We start from the raw sequence: 26,531 nt of genomic DNA on the forward strand, positions 1-26,531 counted from the left end.
GCCACTTCGCCAACCTAGTCGTCCTCGTACTCGCCCAACAGCTCGGCGTCGTCGTCGATCGGAATGGCACGGTATGGCGTCCGCCGCCGGCCTGTGAACCGCTCGAGGGCTGGCACGCGCCGCTCGAGCGCGCTCCATCCGGCGCTGATGAGCCCGAGGAGGAAGTACGGCACGGATGCCAGAACCTGGACCGCGGTGTTGAGGCCCGAAGACTGAGCGCCGAAAGCGCGGTGCTCGCCGAGCCGGATCGCGCCGGGCCGCCCCGCCTTGGCGTACCACCAATACCCGCCGAGACCTGCACACGCGAAGGGCAGGAGCACGATCGACGCCCAGAAGAGGCCGCCCAGGCGCGCACCGATCAGGCCCGGGCACGCGTGCGACGGCCCCCGGTCCAGGCGCTCGCCTCCCACACAGGACGAGTAGGGAATCTTGCGGTACGCCGTGCGCTCGTACCATGTCGTCTCGAAGTCTACGCACTGTTCATCCTCGGTGCTCACCCCGAGCGGGTTTGCTCCATCTACCAGGACGCACTTGCCGTCCAGGTTGCGATAGTAGTTGAACTCGCACTCAAAGTCGGCGGCTGTGCACTCGCACCCCTTCTCGACCTTGTGGAGCTGCTCAATCTTCTCTCCGACGTAACATGCCCTGTCCCGGATCCGGCGGTGGTAGAACGTCCTTCGCCCGAACAGACACTCCTCCTCGCGGTGCTCGGCAGGCGACCAGAGCTCGTAGTCGTCGTTGTTGGGGTTCTGGGCGTCATACTCACACTTGCGCGTGAGCACACTCTGGAAGTCGAGGTGGACGAGGACAGAGCGGTCCCTGTCGCTCGGCCGCTGGCCGATGAGGAAGAAACGCCGGCTCGTGTCCTGCGGCACCGTCTGGATAGTCTGGACGCGCAGCCGCTCGCCGAAAGTGTACGTGTTCCAGCTCAGGCCTTGGTCAATGGAGAAGAGGATGTGGTCCGTCGGCCCCTCGTCGTTGACGAGCACAAGGATCGAGCCACTGTCGCCATACTCCCACATGTGTGCGTCCTTGTGGACCTCCTGCCACGTGGAGCCGCCGTCGCGGGTGAGGAAGATGTCACTGTCGTCGTACGCGGCCAGTTCCTCGCCGACGTTGCCGACAGCTAGCATGAATCCTACCGCTGATGGCGACGAGTAAGTCGCTTTCGGGTCGCGCCTCGCCGTGTAGCCGTGCACGTGGAGCGCGCACGCTGTGGTGTCACACTTGTACGCCTGGCCGAGCGAGTCCTTGGCTGGCGGCGTCAAGGGCGTCCACCTTCCGCCGTCGTTGTGCGTGATGCGAGACTGCAGTTTCTTCTTGCCTGCGATATCCGCGTGATCCGGGTTCGCCACAATGTTCACCATGGCAATGCCATCGAGGCCAATCATCTTCTCAAAATCGACGTAGCCCTTGGAGTCGCGGTTGACGTGCTCGATCGAGAGCGAGTAGTATGTCCCGTTCGAGTTGGACTTGTAGATGCTGCCCCACTTGTTCCCCTGCTCGTTGTTCATCGTCATGTGCAGGAACACCGAGTGCGTGTTAGACTCGAGAATCGTGTATGCGTGGTTATCGATGCGCAGGCCGGGGGGGAACTGGGCCTCAGCCCACTGCTTGCTGTCGAGCGACACTTGCAGGGTAAGAGTAGTGCCTCCCTTGCGCTCGGCGACAAGCAGGTACTCAGAAAAGGTTGTCCACCCCACGACTGAGTCAAAGAGCACGTCCTTGACGCTGTAGAAGTTGCGACCGGCAATGAGCTGGATCTGGTTGTTTTCGGGGCGGCGCTGCGATCCCCTCTTCTCCTTGTAAGACTCGCAGATGATCATGCGGTCGTCAACCTTGAGCTGGGTGTCCCGTGCCCACTGACAACTCTTGATGTAGGTATCGATCTCGTACCAGCGTCTACCGTGGTCCTCCGAGTACGATGCCTTGGCGTGGCAGGTATTCGAGATCTCGGAGCCGCACTCGACTGAGCCCGTGAAGATGAGGCGGTCCGACTTCTCGGGGTGGAAATCGAAGATCGGGATGCCGAGGTTGTTCGGGTCGTCGGGTACAGTGAACGTGTTCCACGAGCCACCGCGGTCGGTGGTGTAGTAGACCGTCCGCCCTTCGGTAAGGAGGTATGCGCGCTGGTCGTCGAAGTCGTGCATGATGACGGCGAGGAATTTGGTGTCCTTCTGCAACTGCGTCCAGGAGTAGCCCTCGTTGCTCGACTGCCATACCGAGCCGTCCGACAGGTGCAGCAGGATAGTGAGCGAGTTGGCAAAGTAGTTGTGGCGCAGAACCTTGGCATCAAAGTTGTGCACGACGGACGACACTTTGCCGTCCTCGGGCGCACTCGTGCCCTTGCAGTCCTTCTGTACCTTCTCGTCGAGCGCCTCGCCACCCTCGCACGTGTTGCCAGGGATCTTCCGATAGCCTGACGAGCCCATGTACTTGTCGCCGGGGTTCTTGCAGACGCCGGGCGGGACAGTTTCGGGGCCAGCAGCTACACATTTGCCATTCTGGAGGACGTAGTTGAAGTCGCACTCAAAGTCGGCAGCCGTGCACTTGCAGTTCTCCTCGTGACCGACGGGGTCCTCAAACTTGTGGCCGACGTAGCACTGGGCGTCGAGCTTGCGGCGCGCGTACCATTGCTTGTGGCCCATGAGGCACTCACTGTCGGCCGTGCTGCGGGCATACCAGATTTCAAAGTCGCCGGTATCGCACTGCCGGGGCTGGGATCCGGCAAAGTCAAGGAAGATAGTCACGAAGCGCCCACCCGTGTCGTCACCCCGCATGGCCTGACCTAGGAGGAGGAACTTCTGCGATGTCGAGTCTGGAATTGTAGTCAAGACAAGCGCGCGCACCTTGATGCCGAGGTCGAGCTGCTTCCAGTTCGCCCCACCATCGAACGAGTAGTCGACGTGGTCGGTCGCCTGCTCGTCGTCGGCCATGACGAGCACGCTGCCCTGGTCGCCGAACTCGTAGAGGTGGGCGCCTTCGTGCACCATCTTCCAGTTGAGACCGGCGTCCGTAGAAAGGAATGTGTCGCACTCCTCGTAAGGGAGGAGGTGGGGGCCCACGGAGCCAACGCCCATGACGAAGCCAGGCGCGGTCGACGAGAACACCGTCCCGAGATTCTTGCGGTCCGACACCGAGTGCAGGTGCAGCGAGCAGGTGGCGGCGTCACTGACATCGCAGTCCCAGCGCGACCCGTCCTGCTTGCTTGCGGGCGGCTTGATGTTCGTCCACGACGACCCGTCGTCGTAAGAGATCCAGCTAAAGAGTTCTTTGGCCGCGCCGCTGCGGACCTCCTCCCTATTGACGACGGTGTTGGCGATGCCGACGCCCTCCAGGCCGTAGATACGCTCGTAGTCGACAATCCCTCGTTCATTTCGATTTGTGTCCAAAAGCGACTGCACGAATTGGGTGCCGTGTGATGATGAGACGAAGAGTGTCCCGATACCCTTGTTGCTCTGGAGCACGTCGACGGCAAGAGAGTGCGTAGTAGACTCGACGATCGTGTACGCATTCTCCACGAGGTCGGGGAGGACCGAGTGAGGGAACTGGGCCTGGTTCCAGGTCTTGCCATCGGTGCTGACGTAGAGCTGCATGGGATCCGAGTTGCCTCGCTTGCTCTCGCCTGGCGACTTGACAGCCACCACCATGAACTTGCTCACAATGCCCATGCCGACGACGCCGCGCGCCTGCTTGCCGATACCGAGGTCGACATACTCCTTGCTCTCGAACCAGTCAGAGGACTGGAAAAGGCGCGCATCTTCATACCGCTGCTGCCCGTCCTCGGCCTTGGACGTGAATGCGATGCAGAAGATGAGGTTCTCAGCTGCCTCAATCTCCTTCTTCGAGCGTGCAAACTTGCACTCTGACGTGAGGGCAAGCAGCTTGCGCGTCTCGGTGCGGAATGCGTCCTTGGTGTAGAACGTCTCGTCCCAGCATGTTTGGCTGCCACCCCAAGGCCATTTGATGCCTCCGCCTTTCTCGCACGCCGTGCCCTGGAAGAGGATCCAGTCCGGCTGGGTGGCGTGGAACGCGAGTGGCTGAGACGAGCGCGTCGCCTCGCGCTCCGTCTCAAACGAGAGCCAGGTCTCGCCACGGTTGTGCGTCACCCAATGCTTCTTGTGCTTGCCGATGACGAACGCAATCTCCTTGCTGAACGGGTGTTCAATGAGCTTGAATACGTCCGTGACCTGCTCCACTTGAGACCACGTCTTGCCCTCGTTTGTCGACCGCTGCAGCGAAGTGTCAGACTCGTGCAAGAGCACAACCTGCTCGTCAGCTATGTTGTCTCTCGGCTTGGCTCACCTCAGAGTCATCAAAGTAGAAGAGCTTCTTCGGAAACTGCTTGAAGCGAGTGATGGCTGCTTCGGGGGCGGCGTGGGCGAGTGGAAGCAGCATCACGCCCACGAGCGCCGCGAGCAGCAGCAACATCAACGCTGGTGCTGCGCCGCGGCTTGCCCTAGGTTTCCGGCCCATGGCGCGAAGCCGGAAAGTGGGAAGAGCGACGTGGATGTGGAGGCGGACGGGGACAACCGCCGGGAGTGAATGAGTGTCTGGGGGTTGCGATGGGCTGTCCGGAAGTGGCTGCGATGAAGGATATGGCGAGAGAACGAGATGAGGGCGATGAGTGCGATGATGAGAGCTTGAGAGACGATGGAGGTCCCACGTCGATGAGGTACGACACGCGTATCGCCTCGTTCCGCTGCAGCTCAAGGAGCTTGACATGACGACTGCGAGCCCAGCCACCCTGGCACTCAGGCACCCAGACTCCGTGCGGCAACTGCATCTTTGTCCGGTCCTCCCCTATATCCTCCTCGCACCTTTCTAAATTTCGGTCAAACGGCATTCCTCCAGGCCTCCTGCTGTTGTTACTTCTCGTTCGTCCTACATTCTCCAACCGTTCATTCTCGCACTTGACTGGTGAGTGCCGCTCTCCCCCGCCCCCCCCTCATCATGATGCTCTATATTATCTACATTGTCCGACCGTATCGTGGAGACAATCCTTCTATCAAACAAACCTCTGATTTCCCCTCCCACCTCAATTGCTCTGTCGCCGACAACGCTGACGGAACAGTCCCAAGCCCCTTCGTGGCGCCTGACAGGTACGCTGTCTCATAGTTTGTAGCTGAGAGTAGTATGAACTTTTACCGTGCCGCCGCCTCCGCCCTCGACCACCTGGACAAGCACCAGGGCAGTGTCAAGGGCTCGCTCGCTGCAGCCAAGATCAAGGTCGAGCCGGCCGAGGCCAAGCGCATCCTGGCGTTGGTGATTGAGACGCTGAAATGTGCGCATGACTACAATGGAAGCTGACGCAGACCGCGACGTGCTTCTCGAGCTCCTCGAGATGGTACCGTTGCTCAAGCTCGAGAAGGAGACGTTCAGGATCAGGGGCACGCCCACCGGACGCAACCTCATCCTCGTGCTGCTGCACGACCTTCTTTTCTCGACGCGCGCGCGTATCGAGGCCAGTGACAAGTGGCCCCCCAAGGGTGCAATCGTGCGGCATCAGGCCCGCCTCAAGGCAGAGCTTGTTCGTATCCAACTTCGCGCAGGCGTCTCTTCAGTCCGCGACCTCGGCCGCACAGCTAGCTCGGACGTGCAGGCGCGCTACGTCCGCTGGAATCCCAACATTGACGCAAGTCGAGCCGAGGACTGGTCGCTCTCCGCGCTGCACAAGCACCTCGTCACCAAGGGCTTTGGCCTTATTGCGGAGGCCGTCTACCCTGTCCCCAGCGGAAAGTATTTCATGGACCCACACCTCCCCGAGTACCTCCTCGTCTTTCCGCCAGACACAAACTGGTGGGCTGGGGACCGGTGGTACGAGGCCGGCGCAGTCGTGCTGCAGGACAAGGCGTCGTGCTTTCCCGCCACCGTCATAATGGACGGGTGGGACGGCGGCGAGTGCATCGACGGCACAGCGGCGCCTGGCAACAAGACAAGTCTGATGTCCGCACTCATGGGGAATAAGGGGGTGCTGTACGCCTTTGAGAAGAGCACACATCGCTTCAAGACGCTCGAGAAGATGCTTGCGCGCGCCGGGTGTTCCAACACGACCGCGACGAGAGGCGACTTCACGCAAGCCGACCCAGCCGACTACCCCAACGTCACGCGCATCCTCCTCGATCCCAGCTGCAGCGGGTCCGGCATCGTGAACCGACTCGACTACCTGGTTGAGCAGGAGGAGAACGAGGATGACGAGCGCCTGGACAAACTCGCCGCGTTCCAGCTGCAGATGATCCAGCACGCGTTCAAATTTCCCGCGGTGACGCGCATCGTATACTCGACCTGCTCGATTCACGCCGAGGAGGACGAACGCGTCGTCGCCAAGGCGCTCAAGTCTGGCGGGGGCCGTTGGCGTGTTGCATCTCGCGCATCAGTGCTGCCTGCGTGGGAGAGGCGAGGGCGCGTCGAGGAGCTTGGTCCTGACGCCGAGGGTGTCATTCGCTGCTTGCCGGAGGACAAGACGAACGGTTTCTTTGTCTCATGCTTTGAGCGCGTTGATGGATCGGGACAGAAGACCGAGGGGTCGGAACGCGAAAAGCGGAAGCGTGAAGAGGAGGAAGAGGAGAGGGAGGAAGGAGATGAGGAGGGAGAAGAGGCGCAGTCAAAGGAGGCCAGGCCCAAGACGGCCGCGCAGCTGGAGCGCGCGCGCCGAAAGAAACAGCAGCAGAAGAAGAAGAAGAGGCGTACCTAGAGATGAGATGCAATGCTATGATACATGAAATTACTGCTTGGAGGCGGCCAGCGCTTCTGCCTCTGCGGCCTCGCGCTCGAGCTGCTCTGGAGTTTTCCACACGTCCTTGGTGGCGTGCATGAGCTCATACAGCTGCCCGACCTGCTCGGTGTTGAGGCTGTCGAGTACCTCTGCGTCGAGCTTGCGCCCCTGCCACTTGCCCTGCGCGTCGGTGAGCCCCTTCTGAATCTCTTCGAGGTACGCCTTCCACTGCGTGAGGAAGGCGACGATGTGGACGGGGTTGTCGGTGCTGCGTGTCGCCCGGAACTCGGACTTGACGTATGCGTCTCCCATGAAACGCATGTCGTGCGGCAGGGCGCGGTGTGCACGCAACAGGGCCCGGTAAAGACTGGTGTTAGCCGTGTCAATCAGCACGCAACGGGGCCGTGTATGCCAAGGCGGGCCCGGTGTCGCCACCAGAATTCCTAGGCTCCGAGTCTCGGACTTACGGAATTGGGGGGATGAGCTGGGCGCTAGCCTGGCTCAGGCTGAGGGGAATGCGGCCGGCGGTGGCGCGGAGTGCTGGCGAGGGGAGCATTGTGATTGCGGACGGCGCGGGTGGACGAAGCGGGAGGAGTGGTGGAGTGGACAGATCAAGTGGAGGTGATTAGAAATCTCGAGATGGAATCGGTGGATTGAATTGGTGGTGGTCGGTCGATTTCGGTGATGTGATGACAATGCGAGGCACGTGACTGGGTAGAGAGTACGCATGGGATCCACGCGATGTGCGCGCGACGTGCACGCGACAGAGTGGGAGCGGGATGAGCGGGGCGCAGAGTCCGCATGTGGGGAATCTGGTGGGCAAGGGGGAAGTCGTGCCTGGGATTATGGCCGAGGACGCCGAACAAAGTCCGAAGTCGCCTTATCGAACCCTCACAGAGTTCGAAATCATCGAGAGATTGTTGGAAACTGGCCGACTCTTGTCCCAACATGGCCTGACACGCATTGGCTCTGACGTACCCTGGCATACGCCACATCAGTGCCTGTGCATCAGAGCTGTGCTCGCTCTCACTGGCTCATGCTGTAGTCGCCGGCGGGTAATGTCAGGGGGGGGCCTTGCCCAACAAGGTCGGGTAATTGGGCGAAACAGATGGGCCTACGCCGAGTGCGCCGATGTCGCACAAGGTGGCCCCGCACCCATTGCAGTCGTCCTCTTCTCAGCGGTCTGTGCGCCCCACGCCCGCCACATCCGCACCACAAGGATCGGATCCAAGGATCATCAGATCATGCCTCCATCGCGGCCCGCGCGCGTCCCCCTCTAGCCCCTCTCCAACGCACAGTCACGCCTTTGCGTTTGCGTGGCCCGCGGTCAAACGCGCAGGGAGATGTGGCACGGTTCAGTGCGGCCAAGGTGGAAATTGGTTAGTCGTCGTCGCCGCGCAGGGTAGAACTGTCCGAGGGGCCGAGGGGCCGAGGACCGAGGGGCCAAGACCGAAGAGACCAGGCGCGACGCGGGCGCAGGGCGTACTGGTACCGTGGAGTAGTGTTGTCGAATTAGTGATGATTAGGATAGTTGTAATAAAGTATTATTAGGGATGCTCGGCGTCTCGCCCGGTGAGGTCGGCCGATCGTTGCGGTACTGGGCGGCAATCTGCGTGGCCACACAACTGGTTGCCCACACAAAGGCCTCGAGGCCACAAGGCGCAAGGCTCCGCGCTTTCCACCCAAACGATGCATGCCAAAAGACACGGTGCTGGCGACCGACTCGATCTTCCTCTCCATCACCCACACCGAGCTCATTACCTTCTCGACGTCCCCCCTCACCTTGTCCCCCCCGCAGTGCGCCGCTGGAGAGACCTCACTGTTTCCCCTGCCCCGCATCATCTAAATTCACTCACCCATCCATCCACCGCCGACCCCGTGCATCTCGCCGCTTTCCCCACACTCGAATAACATGGTGAGTAAGGTGACTAAGGCTCTGGAATCCCCTCGCATTTGGTCTCTGGCCTCTGGAGCAATGCCTCGTGGTGTGCGATGGGCCTTTTTGTGCAGGATGGCGGCATCTAGGGCGAGAGACCCAAGGACCGAACATCGCCGATGGGCCGTGGATTGCTCCACATCCTTGCCTCAATGACAGCTGGGAGAGCTGGCAGAGAGCCCCCAGCGGGCTATTGCGCTCTAACAAGTGCACGGCGACCTCTGTTCCTCTGCTCGTCTGCCGTCGTCCACTCTACCGCCCCCCACACGTTTACCCACCATACGCCCACCGGACCCCGACCGGTCCCCGCTCCCCCCCTCACCCCGGGCCTACCAAGCCTCTTTCCACCGTCACCACCCAATATGTTGCCCTCGGCGGCTCCGTCGCCCCACCTAGATTGTACCGTACCTCGCCTTGGAGCGAAGGCAAAGGCTACCGTGCGAAGGCAACGGTCGACGTGACCCTACCCGGTTTTGCCCCTGTTTCTCTCTCTTTCACTTGCCTCGCCCACGAGACGCAGCCCTTGTGGCCTATGGGCTAATGAGCTATGGACCGGTTCTCTCTTGTGCTCTGCCGTGCCGCCCCACCGTCCAACCCCCTGCACCCGCAATCGTCATCCCAGTTATAAACGCTCACCACATCTCCTCTCTTCAGCTCCCTCCCCTTCTCCGCACTATCGCGCCGGTTCGCAACTCTCTTCTCCGCACCACCCCCATCCTCTTCGCCAACATGAGCACCGCTGCCAAGGCTCCCGCCGGTCTCGACCGCATCAAGGTTAAGAACCCCGTCGTCGAGATGGACGGTGACGAGATGACCCGTATCATCTGGAAGAAGATTCGTGAGGAGCTCATCCTCCCCTACCTTGACATCGACCTCAAGTACTACGACCTTGGCATGGAGAACCGTGACGCCGTGAGTATATAATTGGAGCTTGTTGCTGGTTATCGTCGCGGCCGGTCTCGCTGTTTGGAGCGTGGCATCGCCGTCAGAATTCATGGCATGCTGGCTTCAAACAGGGTGATTCGAAATAGTCAGATATTGGAGCGGGCCGACCGGCCCCGGCCGGGCATTCATTCCTCCGAGGCTTTTCCCAACAATCAACCAACATGAACTGACACGCAGACCGATGACAAGGTGACTGTCGAGTCCGCCGAGGCCACCCTCAAGTACAACGTCGCCGTCAAGTGCGCTACCATCACCCCCGATGAGGCCCGTGTCGAGGAGTTCAAGCTCAAGAAGATGTGGAAGTCGCCTAACGGCACCGTGAGTTACCGCTCGGCCAATCGCATCAAGCCGAATCGTCGTTCCTAGCCCACTTGAACATCTGGGATCGGCGCTTCGGTGATGCCCGGCCCTGCTTGTTTGCGATGGCCTGCGCTGACAGAGCAGATCCGTAACATCCTCGGCGGCACCGTCTTCCGTGAGCCCATCATGCTCAAGGACCTCCCCAAGCCCGTCCCAGGATGGACCAAGCCCATCATCATCGGCCGTCACGCTTTCGGCGACCAGTACCGCTCGACCGACATGATCGTCCCCGGTGCCGGCAAGCTCACCCTCAAGTTTGTCCCCGAGAACGGTGGCGAGGAGCAGGAGCTCGAGGTCTTCCAGTTCCAGTCGGCAGGTGTCGCCATGTCGATGTACAACACCGACGAGTCGATCTTCGGCTTTGCCCACGCTTCGTTCAAGATGGCCATCGCTAAGAAGATGCCCCTCTACATGTCGACCAAGAACACCATTCTTAAGAAATACGACGGCCGCTTCAAGGACATCTTTAACGAGGTTTACGAGGCCGACTACAAGGGCGAGTTTGAGAAGCTCGGCATCTGGTACGAGCACCGCCTCATCGACGACATGGTTGCCCAGGCGATCAAGTCGGACGGTGGCTTCGTCTGGGCGTGCAAGAACTACGACGGCGACGTCATGTCGGACGTTCTTGCCCAGGGCTACGGCTCGCTCGGCATGATGACCTCGGAGCTCATCACCCCCGACGGCAAGGTCATGGAGGCTGAGGCCGCCCACGGCACCGTCACCCGCCACTACCGCCAGTGGCAGAAGGGTGAGAAGACGTCGACCAACCCCGTCGCGTCCATCTTTGCCTGGACCCGTGGTCTTGCATTCCGCGCCAAGCTCGACAACACCCCAGAGCTCGCCCAGTTCGCGACCGCCCTCGAGGCCGCCTGTGTCGACGTCATCAACGCCGGCACCATGACCAAGGACCTCGCCCTCTCGATGAAGGGCAAGGCCATGACCGACGCCGACTGGGTCACCACCGACGAGTACATGGACGCGGTCAACAAGGACCTCCAGGAGAAGCTCAAGTCGCGCAAGAACAAGCTCTAAGAGCTCGTTCTATCTTGTCTCCCCAGGTGGGAGAATCGGGGGCGGCATAATAGGCGCTGCCCCCGTATCACCGTAGGCACTACGTGCAGGCATCAATAAAATGTAGCCGACACCGCAGCAAGGCTGCACCGTCCACAGGACGGGTATGCATATACAGTTATACCCATTACATGACACAAGACTGGCGGTGGTGTGTTAGGAGGAGCGTGGGCGCAGGAGGCGGACACAGCGAACGGGCAGTGAGCAGGAGAGCTGATAACGAGCAGCGTAGTAGTGTGTGGAGGACGTGTGGAGCCCATCAGCTGCCGACCCTCGGCGCATCGCTCCTTGCCAACTCATTCCCGCCGGCTATCTCGTCTCATCTCATTCCATCGTATATCGTCTGTCTCATCTCGTCTCAACTTATCATCTCATCTCACCTCATCCGCCGACGTCGGCGGCACTGTCACTGCATCGTGACACCGAGACCCTGGCACCCCGCACGCCCACAACGCCACCACCTCAGGCCTCAGGGCCACGAGGGGCGGACCGTCGTTCCGCCCACCACGCGGGGCCACGACGACTCGGCCGTGCGCGCGGCCTCGGATCGTCCCGAATCGCCGGCTTCTTGCCGGTCCAAGCGCACCATCTTTGAGTGCCTGCACGCTGCACAAGCATCAGCAAGCAGGCCGCCGCGAAAGCTGCCAGTAGAGGACAGGGTGATCACGGCAGAAGCAGGCACATGTCCCCAGATAAGGCGCGGCGTTTCCACGGCGTCACGCGGCGGGTGTGGTGTCGGGGTGTCGCGGGCGGCGCGGGTGCCGAGGTCCCGGTGATGCCGAATCCGAAAATGGCTTTTCAGAGCTTTTCGAATCCCCGCGGTGTGCGAAGACGTCAACTGTGCGCCCCGCATCGTCTCGCGTCGGTCTTAGGGCGGCTGCCGCGCGGTCCAGGATCCGTCGTGAGGCACGCGCACGCCCAAGCAAGGAAATTAATGCCGGAAGCCGCATGCCGATAGGTGGTGGGCATAGATGGGTGGAGGCTAGACGCCGAGGTTTCATCCGTAGGGCTAGCTTGCCATCTGGCAAAGATTAGATCGCGTTACGCAACTGCTGTGGGCGGCTGGGAGATTGGGAGAGCGTGAAAGGCGGGTGAAGACAGAGATCGCGTGTCCCGCATTAGGTACAACTTCAAGATTGGACGTCAGACAAATCGCGATAGCTTAGTGGAAGAGCGCGAGGCTCATATGGTTAACCGTACGATCACCTCGAGGTCGGAGGATCGAGACCTCCTCGCGATAGTCTTTTTGCAGTGGGTGCGACCGCGACTAAATGGGAAGGCGCTGCACGCGCTATGAGAGGAAGATGTCAATGCACCCTACCAGCGATCCGGCGATCGACCGGCGAACGCACCACCTTCATCCTCTCAGCCATGCGTTGTACACGCGCGTTGTCGCCAGCAACATCAAACCGCGGGGGATATCGCTTAGCGAATGCTGGTCACTGTGGGTTACCGTCCGCGCCAATCGGTCTGGAGCATACCATGTGGTTACTCACGACGAGGTGGGTCCCATGCTCTTTGGCGGCCTCTCATCCTTGAGTGTTCATTCTTGGTTGTGTGTGATGTGAGACTGATCTAAGGATGCTTCCCTGCGAGTGTGAACTGTCATGGGAGCGCCACGGTGCGAGTCATTCAAACCCCAACAGCATGGTATGAAACCATCTCGCCGACCAGCACAGCCGGTGTGGCTGCTCTCGCGTTATGTGGCAGCTGGGAGGATTAAGGTGAGATCTCATATGCTACGAGCTTGAGCCCGCAAGCTTGATCTCACACCCTCGTCGAGGAGAAGTCGATCGCAGGAGGTTGTGGCGATGATGTACAGGCGAGCTGATCGACAGCATTTGCAAGCAGCATTTTCCTCCAAGGTTCGCCTTCAGCGCGCGCAGTCTCAACAGCGCTTCCACCATGCATGGCGTCAGAGGGGCCATTGTACTTTCGACTCTTACATGAGAGTGTCGCAGGCCCCTGTCACGTGACTCGGCACTCCGCCTGCCTCCACCTTCTACCCCGATGACCAAGAACGCTCCGCTCCGCTTCTCTTCACCAGACACTCACCATGCTCAGGCCACGATCTTTCGCTCCACTCACCCGCGCCGCGCGCACCTTTGCGACGCGCCCTCGCGCCGTTCCCCGCGCCGTCCCCGTCCTCCCTCTCCCCCGTATCAGCGCGCTTCGCTCCTCCTCCGCCCTCGCCACTCATCTCAGACATGCCTCGTCGGCCGCTTCCATGTCGTCGGCGGCGCCGAACCTCCCGCCCATCCCCGCTTCGCCGAAGATCACCGTCACGCCGCCGTCGCTCGACGCGATTCGCGAAGAGGGGTTCATGGACGACGCAAAGCTCGTGCCCGAGGACGAGGCATATCTCAACATCACGCCCGAGGCGATCCAGCAGCTCGCGCGGCTCGCAGCAAACGAGCCGCCAGACACCAAGCTCGCGCTGCGGGTCGGCGTGGACTCGGGAGGCTGCCATGGGTACCAGTACATCATGGAGTTGGTGGAGGACCGGGGGGTCGATGACTAGTGAGTAGGCCGGGGAAAGTGCTGGGAGGTGGGAGGGCGGCGTTGGACCAGCGGGGAAGAGAAGGGAGAGAGGTTGTAGGAGGGCGGGAGAGAGAAGAAGAACGAGGGTTACGGAGCCGATGGGCCCCCGGCGTCGAGAAAATCAGCTAACCCCAGCACCATGCAGGCCGAAGGCGCCTTGCCCGTCATCGTCGACCTCATGTCCCTCGGCATGCTGAAGGGTGGGTCCGCCCGCTAAGCAAGAGCTGACATTAGGCGCAACCTTGCACTATGCGACCGAGCTGATCGGCTCGTCCTTCCGCCTGCAGGACAACCCGCAGGCCAAGGAGGGAGGCAACTGCGGCTGCGGCGTGTCCTGGGAGGCCAAGGAGCAAATTTAGATGTGGCTCGGGATGCATGCGATATTTCGTGACCAGTGTGCATGGCATGAGTGGTTACAATGTATGATGCTGTTATATGGAGTGGTGAGATGTGTGTCGATACAGTTGGTGCTATAAATCTATGATCTTCGTCCTCTACCCTTTTCTCGTGCTTGCGCTCTCGGCATGCCCGGAAGCTCGTCTCGACCCGTCGGTCAAGTCGCCCAGCGGCGAACTGTTTAGTAGCCGCATCGACGCCAGGTCAATACGACAAGGTTGGGGTCCGTCAGAGGGCGAACGGAACGCATGCTCTCCGACGCTTCATGACGGCTGGGAATCGCTACGGCCTCAGAGCCCTTCAGCGGCGGTCGCCCTTCTCGGGCAGGGTACCGACCTCCGTCCCCTCCGCGGGCGAGCTCGACAGGACACGCGCAAGCGGGGCGCTTGTGGTGCGCCGCGTTAGGGGACGGGTTGGGCTCGCCATTGGCGATGGCGAGTGCGCGCTGGTCTGCGGGATGGGGTTGGCGGCGCCGTGCGTCGCTGCCGCGGACGCTCCACCACTTCCGCCAGGAACAGATGCGTGGCCCGCGGGGCCACCTGCCGCAGTCTTGGACTTGCCTACAGCCTTGACGCGGACGACTGGGGCGCGCTTCAGGCCCAACAAATTGCGGTGGAGGAGATGTGGGCGGAAGAGGCGGTCCCAAATTGACGCACGAGAGCGTAGGGAGCGACGCACCGCACCCCACCGCGCCTCATAGTCTGGGATGCCCTTGGCGTACAGCGCCGAGCTCTGTACGCCACACTCGGTCTCGGCCTGCGCCTCGTGCCAGCGCCAGGTCTCTGCGCGCTCGCGCACGAAGCGCTCCTTAGCCTCTCTCACGCTCTGAGGCAGAGAGCTGGGCTTGGACACCAGACTCACGTGGCGCACCTTGCGCAGCACGCGCGCGCCGTAGAGGTAGAGAAGGAATGCGAGGGAGAAGGACGCGCCCGACGCTGCAAGAAATGCGTACTCCACATTCTCAAGGTGTGTCGTGAGGTTCATTCCGAAGAGGCAGGGGATGAGGGCGCCGGCTCCGATGCCGAGTGTCGCCATAGACACCTTGATGTCTAGGGCGAGGAGCTCGTTGCGTCCCGAGTCGAGCATGAGCTCAGCGACCTCCTGGGTGCTCTGCATGTTGGCGGCTGTCGTGTCGATCTCCGAGATGACTTCCTCGACCTGCTTGGTGAAGCTCTCGAGGAGGAGCTCCAGTTGCTCGTGGTCATGCACTGCACGCGGCCGGCCGTGCATGCGGTCCGACACGTACATTGCTGCGAGATCTTCGTCACTGTCGAGCAGCTCGTCAAAGCCGCTCTTGATGCTCTTCGCACGCGTCTGGAAGCCCGCAAGCCGACGCGAGTAGTGCAGCAGACGGCGGAGATTCTCGCGGTCAATGTCGTGCTCAAACTTCTCCAGCAGCGAGTCAACGAGACGCCGAATGAATCCCATCTCCTCCTCGAGGGCATTCGCTGTGTCGACGAGAATACTCTCTAGAGCACGATGCTCATAAGCCAGCCCGTAGTCCTCGCCCTCTACGCGCTCCTCGTGCTGCGGGGCCAGGCCAGAACGCACGTTCGCCTGTAGGTGGGCTTTGAACCGCTTGGCGGCCTCCGAATCCTCCGCGCCAGGAGTGTTAAAGATGATCACGCGGTCGGGCTTGATGAGCGCGCGGATGTGGTGGATGGAAATAAGAATACAAGACTTGCGGGTCAAGATTATTGGTACGAGGGAGGGCACGAGGCTGTCGAGCTTGCGCAAGTCGCGGGGCTGAGGTTAGTGATGTGATGTGGCGGCGACGGTTAACCCACGTCGAGGTCGTGCGCGCGGCACAGGTCCATCTTGCGGTATGTGCCTTCTTCGGCGGTCCAGTTGCCGTTGGCATCGAGAATTGAGCCTGCAGTCAGATAAGTTCGAGTGGAGTGTGCGTCAGGCAGACACTGCTCCAACACCCTCGGCGGCAGGCCGTGTATTGTGGCTCACTCGGCGCCAAAAGCGCCTAACAAATCGGGACGGAGGACGCGAGAGGAGCGTCGGCACGCTGCCGTAAAGCCGAAATCACTCACACTTGAGGTACATGTGTCCCGCCTTGTCCATCAAGCTATCGAGATACCGCTCCCTCCGCCGCGACTTGGTAGCCGTAGGCGTTTCAATCACGAGCCCTCCCCCCGGCGCGGGCAGGGGCGGCATGGCGGTATCGACAATCTTGTGCTCCTCATCGGGGGGCGGGTAGCTCGGAGCCCAGAAACTTGTGGCACGGCGTGTCAGAATACCCCGAGATGGCTGGAACGTGCTCAGCCGCGACGGGCCGGCACGTGTGGCGCGCGAGATGAGGGGTCGGCGCGCGCGGGAGAGGGCTTGGAAGGCGGGACGCGCGCTCATTGCGTAGCACGGTAATATACAGTATATGTGGAGAGTGTGATACAGACAAGAAGACGTGCAAGTTGAAACGGGCGTCGGAGTTGTGGCAACAGCAACACCAGAGCAGGCCGACAAGAAATCACTCATATCTCGCTCGGCGTGACGTACGCGGCGGAAGCGCGGCCCTAAGCGCGATTATCTCGCGGTAATGACGTGGTCTTGATACAACGCCTCCACTGACGCCAGCAGCGTCATCGACGTTCCTCGCGCGACACGGAACACTTCTGACCATCTCTGAACACAATGGCCGACGAGAGTGAGTGCGCGAGCTCGCAACCGCTGGCTCCGACGTGACCTTCTCCTTCTTGCTGACAGAAGACACCCTCGGCTCGCTCCTCGACCTCCTGCGTCGCCTGCCCCCGACGCGCGTGGAGGCCAACGTTGAGGCGCTCGCCAACCTCGCCCCTGAGTTCGCCGACGACCTCTACGCAAACACGGACCAGCCGCTGCGCGTGCTGCACGACGAAGAGGCCGGCCGCTCCTTCCTCGGCTGTGACTACAATCGCGACGGCGATAGCTTCCGCTCGCCCTGGACTGACAAGTATCTCCCACCAGCGCCCGGGGCGCCGCAGCCCTCCCCCCGGCTCCGCCAGCTGGAGGTCCTCTTGAACGCCGCGTTCGACACCTACCGCGAGATGTATTACGAGGGAGGTGTGAGCTCAGTGTACTTGTGGGACCTGGGCGAGGACATGGGGACCAAGGACCTCGAGTTTGCTGGTGTCGTGTTGATGAAGAAGGGTGAGTGCGAAGACAGCACCTGACCAGCAGCCTTATTGTGTTCTTTGATGCTGATGCTAGACCTTCCTGCCGACACTGGCCTCACCGGGAACTGGGACTCGCTGCACGTTTTCGAGTGCACAGAGCGCGGCCGGACGGCGAAGTACAAGCTTACGTCCACGGTCATGCTTGTCCTCGAGGCGCCGACCAGCGCCACGCTCACCGACAAGGCCGGCGCCAAGGTCGCTGGTGCGACGGCCGATGGCAAGGTTACGCTGAGCGGGAGCATGACGCGCCAGGCTGAAGTGGACTACCCACTCACAGGGGCGACGTCGCATGTCAACAACGTGGGGAGGATGGTGGAAGACATGGAGTGAGTTGTGGTGGACGGATTTGCGCGGCTCTGCGACGGCTGGGCCATCTGACCTATCTATAAGCATTAATTTCCTGCGATTTGTCTATAATCTTGATAGACTCTCCAGCCCTGGGATGTCGCGCTGACCTCAGAATTAAGATGCGCAACCTCCTCTCTGCAGTGTACTTCGGCAAGACGCAGGACGTTGTCGGCGAACTGCGTTCCCAGATCGGGCTTGAGGCGCGCTCCCGCGAGGACCAGCTGCGCGCTGAACTCGCTGGTGCGATTGGGGCGCGTCGCTAAGTTGTAGTCAGATGCATTGTACACATAGGATTTGCCATTATTCATCTGCATCTAAATATCGACTACCCAACCCACTCGTACACGTCCTGCTCGCTGTTCTCTGTCACCTTCCAGTCGACAACGGTAGGCATGACAGCGCGCGAGCGCTTGACACGCCCCTCAGTCTCGAGCTTCTGCAGGTGTCCGCCCATGGGGAAGGAGGCGGCACGGATGAGCCCTTCGTGACCCGTGGCATACACGAGGCGGCAGAGCAAAGCGAGAGTGGCGCCGCGGCTCCCTGCTGCGTCTCCCATCGGGAAGCTAGATGCGATTGGGGACGAGTTGCGCGCTGCTTCCACGGCGCGCTTGGCCATCTCTGCGCCAGCACCTCCCGCACCTCCAGGCCCAACGGCCGCGTCAGGCGACTCCCTCGCGTGTTCCCGGATCGCATCGAGCTTGGTACCCAGGCTTCCTGGGGTAGAGGAGATCGCGCGGAGCGCTTCCACGATCTTGTCCTCCCGCTCCTGCCGGTGCTTGATGTACGCCTCGAGGTGCTTCCGGGCCGTTGCGCCGTCGGGCGTGTGCGGTCCATGAGCGGGGTAGATGACCTTGGGCTCAAGGGACAACAGACGCTTAAGGGAGCCCATGTACGCGGCAAAGTCGGTGAAGATCGTCGTGCCCTGTCCCAAAACCGTATCGCCTGTGAACACCTCGCCGGCGTCGGTGAGAAGCGAGATCGAGTCGGCCGTGTGACCAGGCGTGTGCACCACGGTCACCGTGACTCCGGGGACCGAGACGGTGTCGCCGTCCTTAAGCGATGCGAGAGGAGCAATTGGACCAGCTGCAGCCTTGAGATGTGCGCCACCGAGCGTCTTGAGAAGGTGCTCATCGCTCCATTCCGGCCGGTCGGCGATGATTTCATGCTCGTCAGGATTCGGCATCTTCCACACTGTCGGCGCGGGCGCACCCTTCGCCTTCAGCGCGTCCAGGAGTGGGACGAGGCCACCGACGTGGTCCGGGTGCCGGTGGGTTAAGACGATGTGTTGCAGCGGCCCAGAGAGGGCGGAGAGCACAAGGTCAACCCATGGCCCTGCAGTCTCTTCTGACGTCGTGTCGATCAGGAGCTGACCGTCCGCTCCGCCTAGGAGGTACGTGTTAGTTCCTTGCAAAGTCATGAGGGAGGGGTTCTGGCCAAGGACGCGGGTGACCGTGGGGGTTAGCTGGGGTCAGCGGTTGATTAGATTGCGCGAGCGAATGAGGGCGCAGGGAGTGGTCATGGTCAGATGGCGCGAGATGGGATGGTCAACCTTCCGGACTGGAGCGGGACGATATACACGTAGACTTGCCAAGACTCGTTGCCAGCCTCGCACAGTCCAGTACCGCCTCCTTTCGGTTTTCCAGTGGCACTGGCCGGCGCTCGAAGGATAGCACCCAATGTGTGCGCCATCTCCCTCTGCCAATTCCACAGCCTCCCGGCTACTGGTGATCCCGCCGAGGCGCTCCCTCGCAGCCACACACACTCACCTGCGCCGTGTTCGGCAGATCGGCGAGCTTGCCTGGCCCATTCATCGTCGCCTGCTGGACGGCCATGATGCGAGATGAGGAGGCGAGAGATCGAGATGGAATTGCAGCTGGAGGTCGAACTAACGAAGCTGCGGGTGACGTAGCAAGAGGTAACGAGCGGGCTAGAAGAGCAATGGGAGAGAAAGATAGTGGGACGCGAAGACCGTGAAGAGCAGTCTTGAGGGACGCCGACATGGAGTGGGCAGTTATCGGATGTGTGCGAGCTGACTGAGCTGCTTCATTCCTGTAGATAGCCGGGTAGCCGGTCATGCCGAGTGTGTGATCGTGGGAAATCTCCCCGCGTGGAGGTGGAGGCGGAATGACGCACGCGCCGATTTCAGTGGGTCTACCACGTCCATCGTCCAACTTGCTGCTTCGAACCGTTTCTCATCTCGATTTACTCTCCTCGAGTCAAGCAGAATGGCACCGCAGAAGTTCTCCGTTCTGACCGTGTGTCTAGGGTGAGCGGGGGGACGCTGTCGCGGAGCTGACGGTAGAAAGTATGCCTCTTCCCGGCATGCGAGCTGACGACAGTATCTGGTGAGTTCCGCCCTTCGTTGCCCTTCGACGAGGATGCGTAGAGCAGAGCTGATTGAAGCCGTTCGCCCATGGCCGAAGCTATCCTTATTGCCGAGGCGGCCAAACGTCCCGGGCTTGACCTCACCGTAGACAGCGCGGGCACCGGGGCGTACCACGCTGGCGACGGAGCAGATGAGCGGTCAGTTCAACACAGTGTTCTCGGACCCACAACCCGCCTTCCCTCCCCGTTGAGCCGAGCCGCTCGGGTGTATAGAGATGGAGACAGCTGACCCCAGCACAATTGCTGTCTGCAAGAAGCATGGCGTGCCCGTCAACTGCATCGCTCGCCGTATCGAGACTGAGGACTACAACAAGTTCGACTACATCCTCGCCATGGACCAAAGCAAGTGAGTGAGCCGGGTGCACGACACTCAGCATAAGCGATTGCTATCACTTCACGACCTTTGTATTAAACTGATGGCGTCGCCGAGCTGCAATGTCTTCTCAGCTTCTCTTAACACTCGGGCCTCAGCAATGCGCGTGGGCGCTAACCTTCAGCCTCCAGACCCTCCAGACCCGCAAGCCCCGCGGCTCCCGAGCCCACATCACCCTCTTCGGGACATTTGACCCGGACCTGGCGCTGGCCTCGCCTGGTGCTCGCCTCCGCCCCGGCATCATCGAGGACCCCTACTACGGCGGCCGCGAAGGATTTGAGCACGCTTACGATCAATGTGTGCGGTACGCGCGTGGGTTCCTCGACTTTCTAGAGGCCGGAGGCGGGGAGCCGCCCAAGCTCTAGAACATTCAAGGTCATTAATAAGCTAATCTAGCTGGTGAGGGCATGGGGGAAGGTTAGTGAGCTATTGTTCGCCGAGACTACTGGCGTCACGGCATGGGGCTAGTACATACCCGCATGTATAGAGTGAGACCGCCGGATGCTGGAAGGCATGCTGAAGCCACGAGCACTGATCACGGTGAGTGCCTAATGCCCGAAAGCTCACAGTCGATCCGTCAGCGCCAAGATCCAGGACACCCGCTTGGACGGTATGAGTGACAAGATGCCCTCGGAAGGGTCGGCGCCCGCTGCCGTCGGGCAGAGTCGACGGACTCCATCGGCATCTGTAACTCGGATGCTTTTATATTCTTAGGTCACTAGATGTGCCAGGTACGCGAATACCCTTTGATCAAGCTGCCACCTGATCCATAGGCGGTGTGTCTGTTGCGAGTGTGGCGCCTCTGTGGTTACACCATTGTTCAAGGTGTATGCCTTTCTCGATGCCCTCGTACAGCAGGAGGTCCGGCCATCCCGGCGTACGCGATGATACAAATGCCCAAGTTTCCCCTGTGCCCCCATCACCACCTGCGACACAACTTTGCGATGCTCGTACCGCTCGAAGAATACGCCGAGTACTGCCCCTCCTATGCGGGTTGGGGTCTGTTTCCACTTATGCCTGTGAGCTCCCCTGTACTCTAAACCTTCGACGGAGTGATAAAAGAGGCTGACACCAGTCGCTCTCAGCGATGGCTTTCGCCGAGCGCAAGCCCTCGCCGTCTGCAAGCCCCAAGAAGAATACTTGCCAGGAAGACGAGGAGAAGAACACGACAGGCGACGTGCGGGACATGTGTATCATCTCATGAATGGCGGGGATGTGCAGTGCCACCCACGAACGCAGTCCAGCGCTGGCCCACGTTACCGCGTTGGCTGTCGTTGGTCACCTTAGCTGGTGGCGAGCAAAGTCACAAGCTGAGAAAGTCGAGCAGACGGAAGGAGGAGCGGCGGCGAGGAGACGAGTCGCCGCGAGGAGGTGTGGCGTACGCCACGGTCTGATGAATACGGCAAGATAGGTGTTGCCTGTTGTAGGCGAGTCGAGTGCAAACAGCCCCGCCACATGTGTGCATATTGTGTGTTTGGAGTGTGTGTGAGCGAGGAATGCTTCTGTGCGGATGCTCGTGCGCCGATCGTGCGCCGATCTGGGGAGTGTGCAGGTACACATACAAATAGCCGTGTAGCCGTGGTCATGTACATCAGGCACCGAAGCTGCGACACGCTCTTCATGCACTCTCATCAAAATTCGCTACTACTGCATGCTCATCGATACCACGACGAACTGCACAAGCACTTGCTCAGGCTGCTCGAGCTCTTTAGATACAAGGTGGGCCAAACGCCGAGACTCGATTCGAGCGGGCGGATGTACGGAAGCAAGGGGTGGAGGCCGAATGATATTCGCAATGGGCCGGAGCATTACCCGGTGATTAGGGAATGTTGAATTGAGACCTAAGGGCCCATTGGAAACCGACCGTCGTCTTGGCCTCCATGTGATCAGCGGCACTCCGCCATCTTCATTCCCGTTCCTCCTCTTTCATCACCAACTAGTCTCCTCTCGACTCGCTCTCAGAGTCTCTTACACGGTCTCCCGCAGAACCCGCCATCCAGCGATACAAGGTCAACGGCGCGTGCACACTCCCTCCGCGCCCGTGCCCGCTCCTTAAACCTTGCCTCGAGCTCGAGCCATCGGCGTCATCGGCCTCCCACGCCAGCTCAGACCTTTGTCATCACGTGTGGCTGCGCCTTTCCTCTGACCGCCGGCGCTCCCTCCTCCCTCTCCTCGTCCTCCGCGCCATCCTCACAGGTCATCCTCTCCTCCCTCTCCATCCTCTTCCCCTTTTGCCGCCCCCGCCCCCCCCTAGCCACTCCCGCGTCGAGCGCCCGCCTTCGACTATCCAGACACGCCTGCTCGCACGAGCCATCCTACGCCAAAGGCATCACTACCAAGCCGTTTTAAGACCATGGAACAACGACCACAACCCGACAAACCCCCGCTTACAATGCGGTCTGACGGCAAACCACGCCAAACGCGACAGCACTTTAGTTGCGCCGAGTGTCGGCGGTGAGTGACGCCGAGCGGCAGGTGGCGAGCGGCGGACAGGACGGCTAGCACGGCTGTTGTCTCCCCCACTCCTGTCTTGGCAAGAGCACTGTGGACTGGAGGGGGCTGCTTAGCATTGTGAGGGCAGGGAATGGCTCGATCGCACCCCCCGCTGCAGATGACGGCCGGCGTAGGCAGGCGCCCACGTCTCTCATTCCTCCCCCACCCGCCCACCTGGGTAGTCCATGATCAGCCTCCCCATCCGCCTTGCGACTAACGGATGACATTGCAGATGCTAACACCAGACTCAAGCTCAAATGTTCACGGACTTGGCCATGCACGAGCTGTGTCAAGCGTCATTGCGAGCAGATCTGCCCGTTCGGCCAGGCGAAGACGATCAAGGGCAAGCGGTGAGTAGCTAAGGATCTTCGTTGTGGGATGCGGAGGACGTATTCGCTTGAGCGATGCCTGGCAAGGCTCAGTGAGACGCTCTACCGCCTGCATGTGGTACACCGTGTGCTGGATACCTCCATGGCATGTTTGGCGGCTCGCCCACTTCAGAGTGTACGGACTAGGCAAGGCGGAGAGGATGCCCGCCCAACCCTGTGCCCACCTGCGCTTCCGCACGTAGTGTGGTGGGCTCGCCCACCCCGCCTCGCTCCTCGCCTTCCGCTGGCTCCCCACGTTCAAGCTAACCCCAGCATTGTCCTTGCCGACGCTGAACATCTCCACGAACGCATCCGCAAGCTTGAGGTCGCGCTCTCGCAAGAGCGATCCAAGAACACTCAGGAACCTCATCCCCTCCTCATCGAGACCGACTGGTTTACAACTGAAGACGGCGCTGGCCCCTCGAGGCTCGACACCAAGCCAGAGACGGGCGCTATCGATGCAGCCGCCGGCGCCTTCGGCACGCTAAAGATCGGCACCGAAGGCGAAGCCCACTTCATCGGCTCCTTCGCGGGCTCCGAGTACTTGCGCGAAGAAGGGCAGACGTCCGAGCCAAACACGCCAAGCGACCACATGCGCACCTCCGAGTTCTACGATACGCAAATGGCGGCGCCCGTGAGCCGCGCAGCTTACTCTGAGACAGCGTTGAAACTGCACGACGCCTTCTTGGCTGGCGGCGTGGGCATTGCCGGCGTCGCTGGCGCGGACTACAATGTTGATGCGCTGCGCGCCGAGCTCCCCGACCTCGACCCCGAGGGATACGCCATCCTCAATGTGTACTGGGACAACGTCAACTGGATGTACCAGCCTATCAGCCGGGCGCTCTTTGAGCGCGACTATCTGCTGAACGCGTACGACGCGAGCGTGCGCCCGCATCCGCACAAGCTCGCGGCCACCTTCTTCCTCATGGCCGTCGGCGTATTATTCGACCTGTCGCGCAACCCGTGGGATGACCGCGCGGCGCACCTCTTCTTCTGCGGCCGCGCATGCCTCGGCTTGGTGGGCCTCGAGAACGCCTCCCCCGCCACAGTGCTTGCCCTCCACCTCATGGGCACGTATATACTCAACGACAAGATTGGGAACAGCGCCGACGTATTCTGGCCGATCTTGGGCACGGCGACGAGAGTAGCGCAGAGCGTGAGTCCAGCCACCGGAGGGATGCTGATAGCAGCTCGGCCTCCACCGCGACGGCCTGATGTTTGGCCTGTCGCCGTACGAAGTGCAGGAGCGCCGCATGCTCTACTGGGAGGTGCTCACTTATGACCGCTTGCAGGCGCTTTGCTTTGGTCGTCCGTGCGCAATGAGCAACCGGTCCAGCGACACACTGCTGCCAGACGACGAAGCGCTTGCAGGCGATGAGGACGGGTTCCATCGGTCAAAGTACCGCCTCATTGAGATCATGGAGCGGGTTTTGGATGTGGTGAGTACTGGTGACTCCACGAAGAGGCCCTCCAGGCTTCGCGTCCCCCTGCTGACATCAGCAAACCAACGCCAAGCCGACGCCCTACTCCACAGTCCAAGCGGTTGACAAAGAGATCACAACATGTACGTGCCCCGTGCCTTCGGTCTTCTTACACACCAGTCCGCGAGAACCTGCCAGACACGATGCTGCCGAAGACGCAGATTTCAGATCTGCCAATGGACAGAATGCTCAGCCCGCAGATCGTAATCCACCGACTGAGCATCCGCTTCCTTGTTGCCCAGACACGCCTGCTGCTCAACAGGCACTGGTTTACGATAGCGCTCAAGGACTCGCCAGAGGACCCGGGGCAGTCGCCATTCGGTGACGCCTTCATCGCGGTGTTTGAGAGCGCGAGCGAGATTGTGCAGACGATCCGGCAGCTCGTGCGTTACCACCCGTCGCTGATCGCACGTTGGTGGTTCTTCTGGTTCCACGCGCTGAGCGCGTCAGTGTGCCTGTGAGTAGTGCGTCAGATACGCGCTGACGCCAGTGCGGCGGTGGCGATCCGGGCGCCCCTGTCGGTGTGGGCCGTGCCCTCGTACCAGAAGCTGCAGCAGATGGTGGACATTTCTGCTGCGACGCGGGACGGGTGCCGGGCGAAGAATGGTCTCGGGGCGATTCTGCAGCTGCGCCTGTCTGCGAGCGAGGCGATGGAAGCCGCGGCCAAGACACGGCGGCGCGCGAGCCAGCCTCTGGCGTTCGAAGACCCGGCGACGGTGAGCTACCTGGAACATCTCAAGGCGGGCGCCAAGCTCGTGCGTGTGGGCACGGGACAGTCGCCTGTGCGTGACAACTCGCAGTCGCCGTCGGCGATCAGCGGCACGCTGCCCGAGCTGCGGACGCTCGAGGCGCTCAAGCAGGAGATGTCGTCGTCGCGGCCGGGGAGCGCGAATGTGCCGTACCTCCCGCTGAACCAGTTGGCGGCGCAGAACGCCGAGTTTCCGAGCAGCCAGTGGCTGAGCGAGCTGGTGTGGCAGCCGCCGGACGGCATGTCGATGGGGGACTTGGGGATGGGGCCGCCGGTGGACATGGACACGAGCATTGCGCTGGGGATCGGGAGCAGCCAGCACGAGCTGTTGGATGCGTTTGTGAATGGGGTGGGGCGGTATCACCAGCGGTAGGAGGAATTGGGTGTAGCAGAGTAGAGTAGATGGTGTGTTATGGTGTGGTGTGGGGGCGTGACGTGAGATGGGGGATTGGGTAATGTTATGGAAGAAATGGTGGGGAATGCTGAGCGAGGTGGACGACCTCCACCGGGGTGTTTTGTGAGTGGCACAAGTGGGGCGAATGGGATATACAGTATAAGGATGTGGGCTGTTCGTCTGCGAGATCCGCCTCGGCGCCCTTCCGGGGGGCATGCTGCCAACATGGCGTCTGGCATGCTGGCGTGCTGGCGTGTTGGCGTGCGGCGTACCGGAGCGATGAGAGCCACCGTCGTCGCCGGCGTGCGGCGTGCAGCGAGGCGTGTGGTGCCTAGGGACAGAGGGTTAGTCAGGGACACGCAGAGTGCTGGGCACAGCACCGCGTCCCGGCTCTGGGCCCAGGGCATAGGGCCGTCCCCACCGGCTCAGGGCGTTTCAGGGGCGTACCAAAAATCCCGAGGCTCGGTCTTGGCTCGTGGCTCGTGACTGCTGGGGGGCCTGGGATCCGAGATTGTCATCTCAAGACATGACTCACAACCGGCCAGAGGCCAATGGCTCAAATAGCACAGTTCAGCCTGTCTAGATCTTGCGTGAGACATGGAGAATGGATGGTATTCAAGACGCCGACGCCGAGACGCACTACACAACACACCCACGCGACCCAGGCCAAACGGAACGCACGGACCGCGGGGTATGGCGTCGGCCGGGGGCGGGGCACGAAAAGCTTGTTCTGCGGCCACTTGGCGACCATTGACCATCGACCATCGACCGTCGACCATCGCCGCTGATGGTGTGTATGTGGTGCGGTGCGGT

General features: G+C 61.1%; 11 protein-coding genes across 11 annotated transcripts; 7 read left to right on the forward strand and 4 right to left on the reverse strand.

Moving 5' to 3' along the window:
- Window positions 1-14: 14 nt before the first annotated feature.
- COLE_06971 (uncharacterized protein) lies at window positions 15-4,431 on the reverse strand (the record flags this gene model as incomplete). The annotated part of the gene is made up of 2 exons (XM_018424227.2): window positions 15-4,268; window positions 4,306-4,431. 2 exons carry the CDS (start codon window positions 4,429-4,431, stop codon window positions 15-17), a joined length of 4,380 nt encoding a protein of 1,459 aa, XP_018276123.1.
- A 705-nt stretch (window positions 4,432-5,136) lies between these two features.
- Window positions 5,137-6,694, forward strand: COLE_06972 (uncharacterized protein; the record flags this gene model as incomplete). The annotated part of the gene is made up of 2 exons (XM_018424228.2): window positions 5,137-5,284; window positions 5,316-6,694. 2 exons carry the CDS (start codon window positions 5,137-5,139, stop codon window positions 6,692-6,694), a joined length of 1,527 nt encoding a protein of 508 aa, XP_018276124.1.
- A 30-nt stretch (window positions 6,695-6,724) lies between these two features.
- Window positions 6,725-7,271, reverse strand: COLE_06973 (uncharacterized protein; the record flags this gene model as incomplete). The annotated part of the gene is made up of 2 exons (XM_018424229.2): window positions 6,725-7,082; window positions 7,183-7,271. The coding sequence occupies 2 exons, from the start codon at window positions 7,269-7,271 to the stop codon at window positions 6,725-6,727; spliced, it is 447 nt and encodes a 148-aa protein (XP_018276125.1).
- Window positions 7,272-7,846: 575 nt separating this feature from the next.
- Window positions 7,847-8,266, forward strand: COLE_06974 (uncharacterized protein; the record flags this gene model as incomplete). The annotated part of the gene is made up of 1 exon (XM_018419789.2): window positions 7,847-8,266. The coding sequence occupies one exon, from the start codon at window positions 7,847-7,849 to the stop codon at window positions 8,264-8,266; it is 420 nt and encodes a 139-aa protein (XP_018276126.1).
- A 1,114-nt stretch (window positions 8,267-9,380) lies between these two features.
- Window positions 9,381-10,991, forward strand: COLE_06975 (uncharacterized protein; the record flags this gene model as incomplete). The annotated part of the gene is made up of 3 exons (XM_018424230.2): window positions 9,381-9,563; window positions 9,774-9,914; window positions 10,041-10,991. 3 exons carry the CDS (start codon window positions 9,381-9,383, stop codon window positions 10,989-10,991), a joined length of 1,275 nt encoding a protein of 424 aa, XP_018276127.2.
- A 2,266-nt stretch (window positions 10,992-13,257) lies between these two features.
- COLE_06976 (uncharacterized protein) lies at window positions 13,258-13,930 on the forward strand (the record flags this gene model as incomplete). The annotated part of the gene is made up of 3 exons (XM_018420520.1): window positions 13,258-13,550; window positions 13,707-13,771; window positions 13,806-13,930. 3 exons carry the CDS (start codon window positions 13,258-13,260, stop codon window positions 13,928-13,930), a joined length of 483 nt encoding a protein of 160 aa, XP_018276128.1.
- Window positions 13,931-14,267: 337 nt separating this feature from the next.
- Window positions 14,268-16,325, reverse strand: COLE_06977 (uncharacterized protein; the record flags this gene model as incomplete). Its single annotated transcript, XM_018424231.2, has 3 exons — window positions 14,268-15,713; window positions 15,755-15,840; window positions 16,010-16,325. The coding sequence occupies 3 exons, from the start codon at window positions 16,323-16,325 to the stop codon at window positions 14,268-14,270; spliced, it is 1,848 nt and encodes a 615-aa protein (XP_018276129.1).
- A 1,476-nt stretch (window positions 16,326-17,801) lies between these two features.
- On the reverse strand, window positions 17,802-19,308 carry COLE_06978 (uncharacterized protein; the record flags this gene model as incomplete). Its single annotated transcript, XM_018424233.2, has 2 exons — window positions 17,802-18,938; window positions 19,243-19,308. The coding sequence occupies 2 exons, from the start codon at window positions 19,306-19,308 to the stop codon at window positions 17,802-17,804; spliced, it is 1,203 nt and encodes a 400-aa protein (XP_018276131.1).
- A 581-nt stretch (window positions 19,309-19,889) lies between these two features.
- COLE_06979 (uncharacterized protein) lies at window positions 19,890-20,599 on the forward strand (the record flags this gene model as incomplete). The annotated part of the gene is made up of 3 exons (XM_018419790.2): window positions 19,890-19,999; window positions 20,097-20,207; window positions 20,359-20,599. The coding sequence occupies 3 exons, from the start codon at window positions 19,890-19,892 to the stop codon at window positions 20,597-20,599; spliced, it is 462 nt and encodes a 153-aa protein (XP_018276132.1).
- Window positions 20,600-21,063: 464 nt separating this feature from the next.
- COLE_06980 (uncharacterized protein) lies at window positions 21,064-21,521 on the forward strand (the record flags this gene model as incomplete). Its single annotated transcript, XM_018419791.2, has 2 exons — window positions 21,064-21,253; window positions 21,310-21,521. The coding sequence occupies 2 exons, from the start codon at window positions 21,064-21,066 to the stop codon at window positions 21,519-21,521; spliced, it is 402 nt and encodes a 133-aa protein (XP_018276133.1).
- Window positions 21,522-22,626: 1,105 nt separating this feature from the next.
- COLE_06981 (uncharacterized protein) lies at window positions 22,627-25,697 on the forward strand (the record flags this gene model as incomplete). The annotated part of the gene is made up of 7 exons (XM_018424234.2): window positions 22,627-22,688; window positions 22,973-23,077; window positions 23,369-24,251; window positions 24,286-24,534; window positions 24,596-24,659; window positions 24,697-25,033; window positions 25,067-25,697. 7 exons carry the CDS (start codon window positions 22,627-22,629, stop codon window positions 25,695-25,697), a joined length of 2,331 nt encoding a protein of 776 aa, XP_018276134.1.
- Between the last annotated feature and the right edge of the window lie 834 nt (window positions 25,698-26,531).

This window comes from Cutaneotrichosporon oleaginosum, assembly GCF_008065305.1.
Source record: "Cutaneotrichosporon oleaginosum strain ATCC 20508 chromosome Unknown ATCC20508_contig06, whole genome shotgun sequence".
In the NCBI taxonomy this organism is placed as follows: domain Eukaryota; kingdom Fungi; phylum Basidiomycota; class Tremellomycetes; order Trichosporonales; family Trichosporonaceae; genus Cutaneotrichosporon; species Cutaneotrichosporon oleaginosum.